The sequence below is a fragment of the Acipenser ruthenus genome, chromosome 27 (genome assembly GCF_902713425.1).
Source record: "Acipenser ruthenus chromosome 27, fAciRut3.2 maternal haplotype, whole genome shotgun sequence".
Taxonomy (NCBI): Eukaryota; Metazoa; Chordata; class Actinopteri; order Acipenseriformes; family Acipenseridae; genus Acipenser; species Acipenser ruthenus.
This window is the reverse complement of record NC_081215.1, coordinates 16,487,130-16,503,865: the sequence shown is the minus strand read 5'-3', so window position 1 is coordinate 16,503,865 and position 16,736 is coordinate 16,487,130. Positions and strand designations below refer to the sequence as shown.

General features: G+C 38.3%; 1 protein-coding gene across 3 annotated transcripts in view; it reads right to left on the bottom strand.

The window, feature by feature from the left end:
• LOC117432024 (potassium voltage-gated channel subfamily KQT member 1-like) overlaps positions 1-16,517 on the bottom strand; it is a 336,879-nt gene extending 320,362 nt beyond the window's left edge. For 2 of the 3 annotated variants that reach the window (XM_034053397.3, XM_059002045.1), the window contains exons 1-2: positions 16,212-16,516; positions 14,250-14,752 (exon numbers count right to left, since the gene is read on the bottom strand). In XM_034053397.3, coding sequence (XP_033909288.2) covers positions 14,250-14,641 — 392 coding nt within the window. In that variant the 5' untranslated portion in view covers positions 14,642-14,752; positions 16,212-16,516. Of the gene's footprint in view, positions 1-14,249; positions 14,753-16,211 lie in introns of all 3 variants that reach the window. The other variant, XM_034053396.3, reaches the window with a different exon arrangement.
• Positions 16,518-16,736: the final 219 nt, after the last annotated feature.

The following is a 16,736-nucleotide window of genomic DNA, read 5'->3' as shown; positions in this document are numbered from 1 at the left end:
TGGTGTCACCATTTTGAATTGACTTTGAAGTTGAATGGAATTCCAAGATGTGCCTCAGGTATGATTTTTTAAAGCAGGGGATGTCAACCATACCAATATGGAGAATACAACACAGTGAGAACCAAATACATTGTGGTTGATGTGTCATGGAATACAGCAGGTGAAATGTGCTCTCTGAAAGATCCTTAGCAGTCTACAAAATGAAATATTGCTTGGCTCTGTAGATTTCTACCATTCTGATCAGCTCCTGTACTGTGTGTGCCATTGTTCATTTGACCTTCAATAGCAGGAGTGACATATCTTAAAGCAAACAATGTTTTGTTTTCTAAAACTCTACCTTGTGGAATAAAGTGCTATTTAAGAGGCCTCTCTGGTTAGTGATCAAAAATAAATAATAAATTAAGAATGCTATATTGTCTTTAGAGACTTCCAGGTTGCAAATGACTTTTTTTTTTTTTTTTAAACCTGCATAGTACCTGTAGCAGGGCGAGCAGCCCTGTACACTGTTTTGTTTATTTTATTTTAGAACGGAGTACCCTCCACCCCTGTGCAGATTATTGTTTTTATTATGATTTAGTTGTATTTATATCACGGCAAGCGCCGTATGTTTTGTTATTGTTTGTATTTTTACGGCGTAGCCGATTTGTTTTGTAGCGTGGATGGGTAGTCCCATCCACAGAAGTAATAATTAAACTCGTGCAGAAGGTGGCCATCTCCCGAATTAAGTGATTTAATTTGTTACTAATCGGGAGATGGTCACCTGTTATAAAAAGCCTGCAGCTCTCTAGCTCCCGGGGGGGGGGGGGGGGGGGTGTTAGTGAGGAGCGAGAGTGGAGAGAAACGAAACGTGATTTAAAAAAGATTCCAGGAACAGTGACAGCAACTGCCCAGCCTGACCTGGGATCGGATTTATTATTTTGTGTCAGAGATTTGTTTTTGTTTACCCTTTTATTTGGCTCTGTGAGCACAGTGTTTTGTGTTTGAATATTTTATTTATTTTTGTTGTTTGTTAATAAAAACGGCGGCGCAAGCCTTTTTGAACTGCAGTACCTGGCGTCAGTTGTCCTTCCTGCTTCTGCCGTGACGTCACCGCTCGTCATTCCGGTCACAGTACCACAGAAACTGCAGGCGTCCAACAGGTACAACCCACAGGACTGCCAAGAAGTTTTGCTTGATTTATGTTTTCATGCATACTTTCTTTAAGCGAAGATGAAAAAACACATTTGGGATTATAAAATGCTATTGTACGCCTAGAAGAAAGTGTGCTACAAAGTGTGAAGCCCATACTATTGCAAGGGCCAATGCTTTTTCATTATACCCTTTTGTTTGACATTTGAGCCCAAGGTCAAAGATGAATGCAAATGCAAGGCGTGGAAGGGAGTTTATAAATGTGCATTACATCACAACAGCGTGATAAAGTGACTTGGTAAAGTTGATAAGACTTGGCTTTCGAATAGATTTTCACTCTTAAGAAGGAATACTTTTTACCCTCTGAATTTTTATTATTTAAATGCTTTTATTAAAATCGCAGGTAGTTTGTTCTTAATCTTTATTTATTACTGTTTCTGCAATTGTGAATATTTGACAATAGATTTGACCTTTAGGGTAGTCTCGGTACAAGTCTGAGCAAGATGGAATTTCTGTGCCCCCACATTTTGACGTGCAGTTGGTATCTGTAATGATAACGTTAGGTTACAGATGTAACCGTGGTGCCCTGAAAGAGAAGACAACCACCAACAATACTTTTGGGATATTCCTGCCACAGGTCAGGTATTCACTGAGCATTTTATATCAGAGCTGCCGATAGGCCCCTCTGGGGAGTAACGTCCTCGGTCCTGCCTTCCGAGAGAACAAATAGTCACTCCACGGAGCTCACTTCCTCTTTTGCAACGAACTCGCGAAGGTGACCGATGCAACCCCGCAGGTTGGTGGTCGTCTTCTCTTTCAAGGAACCAGGGTTACATCCAAAACGTTCCCTTTCAAATTCGAAGACGACCACCAACCAATACTTTTGGGAAAAGTACACCAAAGCCGTCGCGAGGAAGCGTGAGCAGAGACAGCAGACGAGGGACGTCTTGAGACCACAAAACCATGGTTAGCGGTGCAAGCGTGCAACCTCAAGGACCCTTGTGCCTAATGAAGGCACAGAGGGATCTACCACATTAAGTCGGTAGAACCTGGTGAAAAGTATGCGGGGTAGCCCAGCTAGCCGCAGTACGTATGTCGGACAATGAGCCTCCTCTAAAGAGGGCTCATGATGTAACCACTCCTCTGGTAGAGTGCCCAGGTGGGGGTAGGCCAGCATTAGTATATGTAGTCGAAACTGTGTCCACAATCCAGCGAGACAGCCGCTGCTTTGAGAGGGCTTGACCCAGGGCCCTTACACCATAATAGACAAAGAGCTCAATGCCTGAACTGGACAGAGGGAGTTTAGTCTCTGATCCTCCTCCGAAGAAAAAAGGAGGGGCATGGAAAGCCTCTAGCTCCACTGACTGATTTTTTTTTGAAGGCCCAACGCACCAAGGTGGCGGGCCCGAGACAGCCGATGAAGTCTACTCAATAGTGAGTAGCAGACCCCGGTGGAGCAAGCACACATTGTCTGACTTATTTAATTTTATTTTTTTAAACTGCAAGAGCAGTAGAAGGAAAAAACACTCAAACAGCCAAGCTGTAGTGGTAGAACAGTCACCACTCCAGGCGGGCAGACTGTGAAAAAAATTCTTTGGCCAAGCGCACCGAACGGGCAGGCAAAGACAACCGGCAGAGTAGACACAACAGCAGATGCTGCGGGGTTAGAAATCCAGCTGCGACGCAAAGCGATGCAGACTGGTGAAGAAAGAAAGAAAGAAAGAAAGAAAGAAAGAAAGATTTAACAAAGCGCTTGCGCAACAATTATAGCTCAGTTCACAGATTCCAGAGAAGTGGCAAGCGGACTTACAGCAATATTTTCTTAAAATAAAGGTGAACACCAGTAAACTTGAGTGAGAGCTCTTTCATAAAGGCTCCAAGCACCTTACCTCAGTGAGAAGCAAAAGAGGAAGTGAGCTCTGTGGATTGACTATTTGTTCCCTCGGAAGGCGGGACTGAGGACGGCACTCCTCGAAGGGGTCTATTAGCAGCTCCGATATAAAATGCTCAGCGAATACCTGACCTGTGGCAGGCATACCCCAAAAGTATTGTTGGTGGTCATCTTCGGATTGAAAGGGAGCTTAAATAGGAGGTGTAGAAAGCACAGTTAAACTTAAAAATCAGAGGTATGCATGGTTTTCCATGCAAAAGAAGATTGACAAAGTGACAAACAGTGGGATTAAAGTGGGAGGGAGTTTGTGTCCTTAAAGTACCTGCATTAAATGTGAACAAACCAGTCAATCTTGATTGGTAGTATATTGATTTGGGTGCCAGTGCACAGACATCTTGCTCACTGAAATTATTTGCAATATATCTGGTAATAATGGGCATGATGGTTTGATGTTAGTCCAGGCCAGAAGGCAGTATGAAGAGTCCAGACAGAGATTGCGGGTACAAGCACAGAGCACACTATTTTTAGTAGCCAAACACTTCAGACCATACATAGCCTAGTTCCATTCTATAGCATACATGTCACAGAGTCAGGTACTTCTATTTTTTTAGCCCACTAGTTACTCCAGATACATCCGAGTCTACACAGTTCTCCGCCCTCCTTGCAACAGAGATATTCCACAGAGTACAACCCAGTCGGTGTCGCAAATTAACTATATACATTACTTAAAGGTACAGTAGCCAATTGCAGTTAGTAAAGGATCATCACATACAACACTAGGTAAAAACAAATACTAATTGTGCTTGCCTTGCCTTCTGGGAGATTTTTTTTAACCTGGAGTAGTACCAGGTATCACGTTTTAAAATGAAAGTACATGTTTGTTCAAATATGTGTTCTTCCATTGCACATTTGAGATTTCACCAATATAATGAACGGATGTGGATGGCAGAGTATGTTTATGGAACTTTTGTTAGCTACAAGTACTTTTAGAGGTGACAATATCTGTTCCGGTGTACCAAATATTTAGTAAGGAAGTGATCAGAGTTGGGTAAAAAGTCCCATCCCCAAACACCACAAACCAGCAGGGCTGGTTGAAGAATTTAATGAGTCACTGTATCGATGCAACTCTGATTCAGCTATTCAGTGCTTCAGTAGTCAGTTTCATGTGGCAAATGTAACACTCAGGCACAGTGCTTGCCAACCTTTTCAAGCCTTTGGCAAATCACACTCTTCCCAAGTCTCAAGGCAACTACATCATTTAAGCAAGACGGGCCTATCATTTTTGGTTTCAACAAAAACAACCATTTCATTCCATTGCTAAAATGATCATGCAGGATTCCCCAGAGACAGAAAACCCCTACCAGATGTAACCAGTACCACATTAGATTCCTATGTCATACTGTGGCAGTGTGGAAGCCCTGCCAGTGTGTGTGTTTGTGTGGGGAATATTGGGTTGGCAGGGAGGGGGTTAAAGTTCTCACTGTCAAAGCATGTGGGAATGTGTTGTAGCCGACAATTGAATAAATGATTAAATGAGTAATTAGGCCACAGGTGTATAAAATAGGTGTTCATGGGTGTTAGTGGAGAATAATTAAGTGGAGTAGAATTAATGTTGGTGACAGAGGTGAAGATCTGCGTTTGTGTTCAGTACTGTGCTGTGCTGTTCCGTCTTGTGTTTGAGAGTTTTGTAAAACCCTTTTGTTTTGGCTCTTGTGCCATTTGTTTTGGCAAGTGAAACTACAAAATGATATTGCAAAAGTCTAGCGGAAGCCATAATAGTAGCACAGTATTTCATGTTAGATTTCAAAATGTCACATTTTTCAATTAGTCAGTTTTTCATTAAGTATATGAAAAACTACAAAGAGGTACGTAATTCAAGATGTTAACGTAACATTATTTCAGCAGGTTTCCATTCGACTTTATGAAGCAAAATTAGTTAATTCTATAGGCTGATGTAAAGCTTTTGGCCATAGCTAATACTTTCATTTTACAACACAATATACACTATGTGATAGCTGCTGCTCACATAACTGATTAATTTGATATAAAACAGAAATCCCTGACATGTACTCTGTGATATATAAAAGCTGCATTGCCCTGTTCCCATGCCTTACTCTCAGGAAATATGTTACATTTCCAAGGTAATTTCAGGGGAAACAGCTGGATGGTTGAAAGACAGGAAATAAGCTGTTGAAATGACTAAGGAATTGCAACAGTATCTAAAAGCATGGTTTGTAAAGAGAGATTTTGTTAATCTAGTGCCAGATATAACTTTAAAAGAATTACATCTCATAACTTTAAAACCTGGACATTATGGATTTATCAACCTGGTCTCACTAGAAAAGCGTCGACTCAGTAGCGCAATTTGTCTTCCAATTTACGTTCCTGTGAGCACGCATTCTTGCCGCTACCAACAATGCATCGCGGCTGTTTTTACCATGGAATCTTCCGATGTACCGCAAAATGAAACGAAAATCAGCCATTTTCCCCGCCGAATGTTTTCAAAACGTATATTCCAATTGTTGCATTTATACCGATTTATTTGGTTTAGAACGACCAATTTGTTTGCTTTTAAACCAATTAAATTGTTACAAAAAAAAATTACTATTCTATGTCCTTTCATTTTAATTCCGTACATGGGCTTGTTGTACTAGTGCTAAAATATACAGTGCCTTTTTTCTTTATACATTTACACGAAACCTCGCTTAATATAATTGTAGGAGTGTCAGCACTGTACTTGCATCCAGAGCGCGTCTGCCGATGAAAGTAAAAATACAGGTAACAACAAAACAGTATTCGGTTCAACAAAGACAACCAGTAGCTTAAAACACATTTAAGCTAAGTGCTCCGTGTTTCTGCGTAGTTTGAAATTTGAATGTGCCGCCCCCGCTTGCTCTGTTTCCCCATTGTATAACACCATTCTGTAAATGAACAAAACACTTGCTGTTTTTCCAGCATGTATACACAAACAGGTGCATTATGCCTGCTGTCACTTCACTGATGAAAGGCATTATGTGTGTGTCTTTATTAGTGTCACCCTCGACATCACTTATTGTATCAATCTGCCAAACCGTAAAGAAACAACAGATGGCAAAGACCTACGACACACTTATCTATAGAGTGTAAATTGCAGAACATGAAATATATGGCACGGTTTACATGTACAGTGTATTGCAAAGTATCACGAACCAGCAGAGCTAACATACAATCCAGTCACATACTGTACCGATGTACATTTCCTGCCTGCCTTTCATATAGCCTATATGGTTGAAGAAAAAACATACAAAAAATACTTTTGTGGATATGGGCTATTGCTCGCATAACTGATTCAACTGATATTCAATAGACATCCTCTATGTAGGCATGTATACAAACTACTGATACTCAACAATGAAGTCTCAATGGACAGATATTCATAGCATTTACTTCAGTCTTTGATAAATGACCATTTAAGAGAAAAAAATGGTGTTACAACACTGAAAAACAAACAACTTGAGAGTGCTCGCTAAAGAGAACTCATTAAGTTGTTTGGCCCAAAACAATTTAAACACCTTGCAGACTCGTCACATTAAGGCAGTGCCATCCTTACACCCTATTTACAGTGTTATGGCAGGTGATTTTTATGTTCAACTAGAATTCTCTTTGTGTGTGTGTGTATAAGAATAAAAACAAAGCATTCTGGGGGCAAAGAAAAGAGCTAAAGTTAAACTGGACAGCACTGGGAATGGAAAAGGGTCAGGACTGGGTTAAGGAAGGTTTTGTTAAGGCACATTTTTTAAAAGCCCATTCTGATTATTGAAGTCAAGTTTGCAGTTCAATAAGCCCCTTTTAACTGTTTTTGAGAAGGTTAATTAGTTTATTCTCAAAGCAATATGGAACAAATACTCAAGATGTGGTCCACTTTTCAAAGTAGTGTATAGTACACACACACACATTTTTATATATATATATATATATATATATATATATATATATAATTAGTGCCAGGACTGAACACAATTAAAAAAAAAATTAAAAAAAACACACACACACACACACAATCTATTAAAAAACTGCTCTGGCTTTTCTGTTCCATTCCACATCATGGATCGTTACTGCTGTGTTACTTGTTTGACAATGTGGGCAATAATCCTTACACTATCAGTGCACTACAGCGGACATTTTGAAAAGAGCTTTGAAACAGACTTTAAAAAAAGTTAGAAGTGTAAAAAGTGTTCAGGACATTAACATTGAAAAGAAATTACAGGTACATTATTTAAACAGTTGTAGCAACACGTGGGGACATGTAACGCTATATTTTTTACTGTTTAAGTACACTCAAACATCTCACAGGTATCATGATACTAATCCAGTTGTGAGCTGCAGCTTCTTATTATGACAGTGTTTTGTGACTTAGCTATTGTACCCATCAAAACGTTTTATAATACTGGACACGTCACTCATGATTTCACTCATTTTGCTCAGGATTAATTTTTTGATAACTTTCTAGCCTAATCAATTGGTCTAAATATTGACACTGTTCAAATATTAAATGTGATTAATTACACAGAGAGACTCACTCAGCGTAGATCAAGTAGCTTTGAAAGTCTTTTTCTTAGTTTTCTATTACTGCCCCCTTACCTTTTTGATGTTTGCAATCATTCTGAGTGTAACTGGAGGCTAGACATGTCTGTAGAGAGGTATGAGCCATCTAGTGATCGGACATTAACTGCCAAAAGAACCACTCAGAATGATAAAACATCATAAAAGGATAAGGGAACAAAACAAAACCTCCCATTCATAAAATATTCAACAGCAATAGTATTCATGTTTGCTGAGCCAATTTTATTTTTTTTTGTTTAGATTACCTTCAGTTGTTCTATAAAGGCCCTGGAGAAAAGTCAGTTTTGATCAGATTAAGCTTTTATGACATAATTTTTGTATTTTTTATCATAGTATCTGTTGCTACTTTAGGTTAAAGGAAGTTTCAACATTCTGGGTTTTTCACAGGAAATGTGTTAAACTTTAACTTCCTGGCTCATTTCACCTCAGCATTGTCTTCTGGGCATTGCATGTCAGTCAATAGGGAAAGCATCTGACTGGTTATTTACAGGAAAGAAGCCATTAAACAGTTACTGACAGGAAAGAAGACTCCAGGTAAAATGCTCAGACAAATCCAATACTGAAAGCATTCATACAAACTAAGGGTAGCATCAGATATAATTTTAAATAAAGAAAATATGTTTACTGTTCGCATATTTCTTTTAAAACTGGTCATTTAAATATAGAAGTGTCCAATAGGTAAGGTTTTTCTATTTATTTTTTTTAAACTACAATTATTTTTAAAGGTGCGTGATCAACCACAGGTTCTACTAAAATAAACATAAGCAATGCAACGTTTAAGAAGCAGAGCTGCAATATCAGAAATGTGCACCGATAAGAGCCCTACACCATTCTGGAATGCATCTTAGCTGTTACCACGAGCAGTGGAACATCTTAGCAGCTGCCAGTTTTTTTTTAAATAACTAACACACTGAACACACTTTTGATGAACACACTACAGCAGATAAGGTTGTGGATATTCTTGGCAGGCTAGCGCTTAAACCCAACACCCCCAACCCCAGCAAATACTGCAGTTAAATATTTTAACAAGCAAGAGTGGTGGACTTGTGCACTGACCTACACCTTAAAGTACATAGGGCTAACAAAATAATTTGTCATGTCGTAGGTCCTGTTTAAAAGATGAACATTATATTCATTTTCTTTTTGAATGCTTCTAATGAACGGATTGTTCCTTGAAGATATTTCATTACCACACTTCCGGCACGTTTGGACATGTAAAGGAAAGCAGACACTGAAAATGTGACAATCGAGTAAAAAGCAGAGATTCTTTACAGCACTGAGAAGGCAGGATAGCAGAGCATGAGGCATCCGGTAATTTGAGTTATTTTAAAAGTCCTCAGTAACCAATCGCTTCTTTTCCAAAGAGTCATGTCAATGTTAGCATAGGAGGCTGTGTGGTCCAGTGGTTAAAGAAAAGGGCTTGTAACCAGGAGGTCCCCGGTTCATTTTTCGGGTGAGACATTGTTGTAAGTGACTGCAGCTGATGCATAGTTCACACACCCTAGTCTCTGTAAGTCGCCTTGGATAAAGGCGTCTGCTAAATAAACAAATAATAATAATAATAATAATAATAATAATAATAATAATAATAATAATAATAACAACAACAATATTAATGTTTATGTAATCCAATCAAGTGATCTCTTAAAGTCAAATGCAGGGCATATATCTTCAAGTAGCGACGAATAAGATTTTCCGGAATTATCTTTTTATTCACTTTGATTTTCTGTGCAACATGCTTTAAGACCCCTTCTGATCCCATATAAGTGGCACTTTGAGGTTCAGGTGGGGGCAGTAATACCTGATGCACAGGAAGTGTCTTTAGGGTGGTGGAGTGAGAAATTGACTTCAATGAAGCCGGACATTTTTTTTGGCATGGGACTTGGGAGTTTGTTGTTATTTCACACCTCTGCCCTAGCTCTATACCCCCATGTGACAGGGCAAGGAGCCTTGTACATGTGTTTATTTATAGAAAAGGGGTAACCCTCCGCCCCTGTGCAGTTTATTGTTTTGTTGTAGTTATTATTTATTATTATTATTATTTACTAATTATTGTTATGGTTTGTTTATAAATAGCGGTGGAGCCGTGTTTTGTTATTATTTTGTATTGTTTAGCAGCGTGGATGGGAAGCCCCATCCACATTAAAAGACACTGACTCTCTCACTGTGTGACCCTTGTGCCCCATCCTACTGATGAGATGTTAAATCAATGTCCTATTTTAAATGACTCTGCACATAATGCACAGTTCACAGCGTACCTCTGTAAAGCGCTTTGTGATGGTGGTCCACTATGAAAGGCACTATATAAATATAAAATATATTATTATTATGATGATGTTCAAAAATACCGGCTGCCTCATCCCTCTGGGAACCCACCCCCTTCTCCATAGTAAACTATTGGAGATCTATATGATAAAGATAACTCAATAATGTCTATAAGAAAGCTCATCCAGAACTATTAAACACTCGACAGAGCTGCATTTAAAATACTAAAAATAAACTGTTTTTTTTCAAACACATTGAAACTGAAGATATTGAAAAAAGATCTAGTTGAAATGTTTGTCATTTACATTTTTTGTATATTTCTATCTATAGAAAGCTACTAACATTACACTGAAGACATTTGCATAAATTACTTGACTTATTATGGTTTTGCAAAGTTGTATACTTAATAGAACAGCTATCTGTAGCAGTACAAGATCAACGTGAATAATATGAAATAGGTTTTTATATGGCTATTGACTACAACAAACAGAAAAGGGCCATTTTGAGCTGCGTTCCCTCCATTCCCAGTTTTTTAAAACCTTCCTTATCTTAAATTTTGCACCTTTAACAAAACAATTGCAGCACTTCCCCTCCCAAAATAAACTTGTCAAGCATATTTTTGGCCTTTGCAACCCAAACTTGCCACATTTTTAGTAAAGTATGGTTGTATATACTGTAGCTTAATTAGTACACTGAAGAACGTTTTCTAATAAGGTTGGTCATGGGGCCATTGTAGGGAAGCCTAGAGCTACTGAGCGATCAATGACTACTAAACTTGCTACTGGAAGGAATTTCATCATCGTTAAAGAAACAAAGCAAAATCTAAATCCCAAGGCAGGGCTGGGATCAGAGAGATGCCAACATGTAACCACAGCTCTCAGCTCCCCTCCTTGCCAAGCTGCAAGTATCTGACTAAACAGAAGCGCTTGCTTGACTCAATAATGTTTTTTAAAGGCTGTGTTGCATTTACTGGATTCTCCTTGTCCTATAGATAATGTAGCCAGAGGGGCTGGACTGTGATGTACATCTACAGTCTATTAAATCAGCAACTTTTTAGGAGCCGAGAACAATTAAAAAGGTCTAATTAAGCACATTACTTAATCAAACCCTTAACTAAACTAATAATTGAGAACTCAGTTGGAATGAAAACCAGCAGATACAGGGGTCCCCCAGGACCAGGATTAGGAAACCCTGCCCTAGTTAACCAAACACCTAAAAGAAAGCTAGTGTGCCAGCCAGCTTGTTGTTACAGTATCTACTCAATACATGAAAGAAGCCAACAAACATAGCTGTCCCTACTATCTCAACTGCACTGTAGCATAACAGGAATCAATGGAATAATGAAGGATTATGTACTTCCTGCAGAAAGCACTCCCTGCATTCATGTTAGCAAACACACTGGCTTTTTAACAAAGCTAGAGTAAATGGCTTCAGTTTTTCTTAAATTGTTTGTTTATTTTTTTTTGTGTGTGTTTAAGTTTAGCTCATCCTGGTTCTTTTTTAAAGACCATTAAACATGCTTCTAGACACTGTAGTTTCTCACAAGGGCTTTTTGCGTCATCAATGTGTGAGTAAAAGTAAGAGATTGAGACCAATTTGATTATTAGTCTCTTGCGCTACACCTGCGTGAGCTTCCCTGCTGACAATTGCGTTGTTATGGGTTAGCTAATTACTACTGCTAACAACATGAACGATCACAGGCGAGAATTATTTAGTTTCATACAACTGATTTATTTTACCTTTAAACGGAGTAGCATTGATCTGGGAAATCAGTGTTATTTCCAATCCTCTCTCACACACACACACACATCAATAAAATGCATACAGGAGACCCTGCAAGGCTGCTCAGACGCCAGTTCTGCAGATCAGAGATATGTATTATAGACAGAGGGAAGGAGACACATTCTTTACAGTGGTGAGGGTATGGAATGGGTTCCACAGTCATATGGCCTCCTCTTGTTAGTTAATGTTCTTATTACCAGTGTTTCTGCATACCAGCTATAAACAAGCTGGCAGTGTTTTTCTCTTTTCTATTTCCCTCAGGGAAATGTTTAATCACACACTATATTCACTAGCAGCTATACGTGCACCAGCTGCACAGGAAGGGATTTTATGAAGTAGCGACAGGATAAATGGGAGTCAAAAAGACGATTTGTAGTGTAATAAGTTAATTGGGAGAATGTTGTCTAAATTAGAAAAAGGAGTTTAAAAGTCTTTGTTATATAATTATCCTTTCATAGAATTCTAAATTATGCCAACCGGGGCAACATGGATAATGCACAATTCTATTGTCCTTTCATCTGGAGTCAAATCCAGCTCAAATTCTAGGTAAAGTGAATGTGGTCTTAACTTCATCCACATCACAAACATTCCAGGAACTGCATGACCTTGCAGAGGTGTGAGGGGAAGTTTTTATAGAGACTGAAGCTAGCCAGAGTCTCTGTTTGAGGTATGTACTAAAACTAGAATGCCAAGAAGGCCTGTTTCCTGAGGGATTAGATTTCACAGAAGCTTTATTATGAAAGAATACAATAAACAGAATTGTAGGTTAGTGTAACTGAACACAATTGTAGGACAGCTATAAATGTGCAAGTTCTAAGTAACTCAAACAAGTTTTCTGCTGAAAATTAAAGTTGTTTTCATGAATGCATCTCATATAAAGTTGACGAGCTAATTAGTGGTCTGGAATACTCTATCTCTCTCTTAGAACAAAGAAGAATTAGGGGGCATGATTGAAGTTTTTAAAATCTTAGAGTTGAAATGTTTAATCCTAACCATTACTTTCAGGCAGTACAGAAACCAGGACTAGAGGACACAGTGGAAAATTAAGTAGAGATAGACTTAGGACAGTGGGAAAGAGACACTTCTTCACACAAAGAGTTGTGAGGGTATGGAATAGGCTACCTAGTCATAATGTTGAAGCAGAAGCACTTAGATCCTTGAAAACTCAACTTGTCAAAGTTTGGCCATCAAATCAGCTACTAGGAACCGTGCGAGCTTAGATGGGTCGAATGACCTCCTCATTTGTAAATGTTCTTGTTCTTATGTAATGCATAACCTGTACTAAAATGCTTTGTCTAGTCTTTTTTATGTTTTTCATATTTCAAATATCAGCAATAAATCTTTGTTTAAAGAGATGTTATTGTGTTAATCAAGTTTAGTAGATTAGTAATTTTGATACTGTTTATTATATTAAATGACTCATTTCCAGACCTCAAAATGACTCTCAGGTGTAAGTGGAAATTGAAAGATACATTACTATTGTTTACAATTTTTTTTCTGATATGCAAATAAACAGTAAGAGTAACAGTGTTTCGCTAAATTTCCATTCACACATGCAGAGATTCTTGAAACCTGGTGATGTCATATCATAATACACTACTCCAAAGAATTAAAGGTGAAACATTTGAAATGGCAAAAATAACACCATGAATGTACAAAGAGGCTGTTAAGGCCTAGTCAAGTGGCTGCTCAGTAAATTGCACTGTTTGTTGTTGTTTGTTTTTAATGATGGGTGGTGGTGAGACACAAAGGTTTTTGAAGTTTACCATGGTTTGTCATGTTTGAACAATTGATCCCCAGAGACCAAGCCTACAGTCATTGTGATTTCTATAGTTCTGGTGTTCAAATTCATGCCACAGATGTTGCACACATGATAACATTATTGTTCATTTCAGCAAAAATTGTGTTTAGGAAAAAAGTAAGTGTTGCGCTGGTGTATAATAAAACTCTAATACAGCATCAAATCTATTATCAAGAAACATGTTAACATTTTCTTTCTGAAGCATGCATTTCATTATGAGTGAATTGTTCGATTATAGGTCAATTAAATTACACCTGGGTTTAGATTAGTGAAAATCAAATGTAAGTTTTTTGGACCCTTTTTCCGGTACAGATTTTCTCCCGTATTCTACTGTTAAATCCCTTTGTCAGCTTAATGTCTACAAAATTCATGGCCGGTCTGTGATTACTGCAATCCCCGTCTGTACTTAGTAGGGTTTAGGACCCAGGGGAGTCCTGCCCCCCCACCCCCACAAGTGAAGTAATATTAAACAGTGTTGTGGGGGTTTAACACGGTTCAATGTTACTTCACTTGCCAATAACCCAACCGTTGTGCCTTGAGAGTTTTTATTGCATATATTTAGTTGAGAAATCATGTTAAACATCCCCACAAAAAGTTCCTTAAAAAGGTTTTAATAAATTATAACCGTTTTAAAACTGGCATCGACCTACAAAAAAAAAAAAGATGGGTAGTCTAGTAAAAAGGACTAACAATAGAATACCGATAAGTTATGACACTTTAATTAGGTGCGTAGGGGGGATTAAGATTGTACTACAAAAAGATTAAGCAGCATGTACTCACACAGTGAAATGGTAAAAGAAACATTTCCAACCACTGGGTCTCTCCAGAAAGTTGTAAACCCGTCCTTGGATGTTGGTCCGGGTGAAAATGGGTCGCCTGCCACTGTAGATTGATACCCTGGGATCCAGGTTTACTCTTGGAACAGGTGAGACGGGGTGTGAAACCCCTGTATCCACAAACACTTCCTCGTCCAGGCTCCTGCCTAGACCTGCTTGCACTTCCAGGGACGGAGGCTGTTGACTGTTACCCAGTGGGTGTATGGGTTCATATTGCTTGTTATCTGCATTCTCAGTCATCTCCAGGGCTGACTGTCTCCTGTCCTGTGCGTTTTTCTTGGACACAGATCTTCCAAAATTCCACCGGCTTTTCTTCTCCGAGTTGGGTGAGGACATTCCCGAATACTAATAGGCTCCTGTGGTAAATGAAACAGTGGCTCTACGGTGACTGTGGGTGACCAGATTCTGCAAGGCTGCTCTGGGCTCCAGACTCGCGTTTTTGGCACTCTATATAAGGGGGAAAAAAATCTTATTAAAATTAAAAAAAAACATGCCCCCTGGGGTTAGTATGATGTGGGTGTGATTCTACAAATAAAGCGCAGTTCTACTCAAATAAAAGTGACACTAGCATGCTACATTCTATACAGTTCTCAACACAGGAACGATATGTTTTTTAGAAGGTAAGTCACAATTCATGCAATAGACGGTTGATGGAAACTATCCTTGTTTCTTAAAAGCCGTTTTTATCATGTAAACTGTAATAAGCATGAATTATCCCATATACATTTTCTCTCGCTATAAAAATGTATTAACCTAATTTTTAACATGTAGGTTACGTTTATACCTACCGTATTGAGGCGCAAACACGTTAAACCCACATTGACATTCACAAATCACGTTTCTAAAACAAACAAATAAATCCCAATTGTTTAATTTGCATGTAAACTTGAGCATGTATTTGCTACAGCTGTGCATGTGCGGTCTGTGCAATTTCATAATCGCCAAAATAAAGCCTTGAGAGAAATATATTATATGCGAGTTTATAATGTTTTTAATGTGCCAATAATTTACAAATCTATTACATGTTTCAATACTCCCGAACTATATTTTGTTGCAATAATATCAAATACGTTTATATTAATTATTTACAAATATTGAAATACTTCCCTGAAATATCCCCTAGTATTACTCTTTGTAAAAAAAAAAAAAGTTGTATTGTTTGTGTAACATGTGCAGGTTTATGTAGGCTAACAGTATGCTGAATAACAGTAAATAAATATCTACATTTCAGTTGAAAAACTTCGACTAAAAACAAACAGCACGTTATAATTTTAAAGTGGAAAACAATACTTCACCCACATCGAAAACATGGCAGAGGGATGCACCTTTTTATACAAAACAAGCAAATTACATGGGGCCTTTGAGCTCCAGTTTTTTTTTTCACTTTAAAAGAAGGTATAACCGAATATAGCATCCCTCTCCTATGGTGTTACACATCACAGACGTTTTCTTTAGAATTTGAGTAGCTTTTTAACAACACTAACTCAATTAGCTTTACAAATAGAAGAGGTTCTAGCAGACTATCTCTATCTAAAAGGTGCAACGGTATAGTAAAACATTTTACTCCATTTTAAGAAAAACTGATCACTCAGCCAGTGCCTTAATTACAAACGAGATTATAAACAGATCCATGAAAGCTGAATTTCGGCGCTAGGACCCAGCGGTTAACACAACGATAGTTAAAAACAGACTGATGTCACGATAAAGTATTCCGTAGTCTGATGTTATCGTTAATAACTAGTAACTTAGGGTCTTTGACTTTGACAATACAGTTATACAGTTTATGACGTAGCCTACAGTAAAAACAAATTCTGGAAAAATATTACGATTAGTCTCTAACAGACAAGTAGCTCTTTATTGATGGTAGAAAGAAATCTCTCAATAAACTTTATTACAATTTACTTACCAAGTTTCTGGTTTGAAAACGCGGTTCTTAAATTGCCATATAATACCACTGGCACGACGGAACACTACTTAATGCTGCCCTGGTATCATCGCCGTGTAGTCTTTGCAACATAGAAGCTCTGTGTTTTAATTAAACGAGGCTGGGTTTCTTTGTAGAAAAGTAATTGGCTACTTAAAAACTGCAGGGCGTGGCGGCGCCAGTTTCGAAAAGCATATAGACAAGCGTGTGTACTCGAGCTATCAGGGGACCAAATGCATTCAAACCCATTGTTCTTATTGTTCCATAAACAGAGAAAACCTTTGAGTGAAAAGGAACATCATCAGATCTGTGGCCCAGTGTGTGAATAAGGATGTGAGTTTATTGAATAGGAATTGGATACATCTGTGTTGGTCCAAAGAGGAGAACTGAAGCACAGCTGTAATGGGTGATCAGTGACTGTCTCCGTGTCCCGACATTTTTCCCAAAACTTATAAAGTCCCGGTTTTCAACAGCGTTAATTAAAACAACTTATTCAGATATGAGACC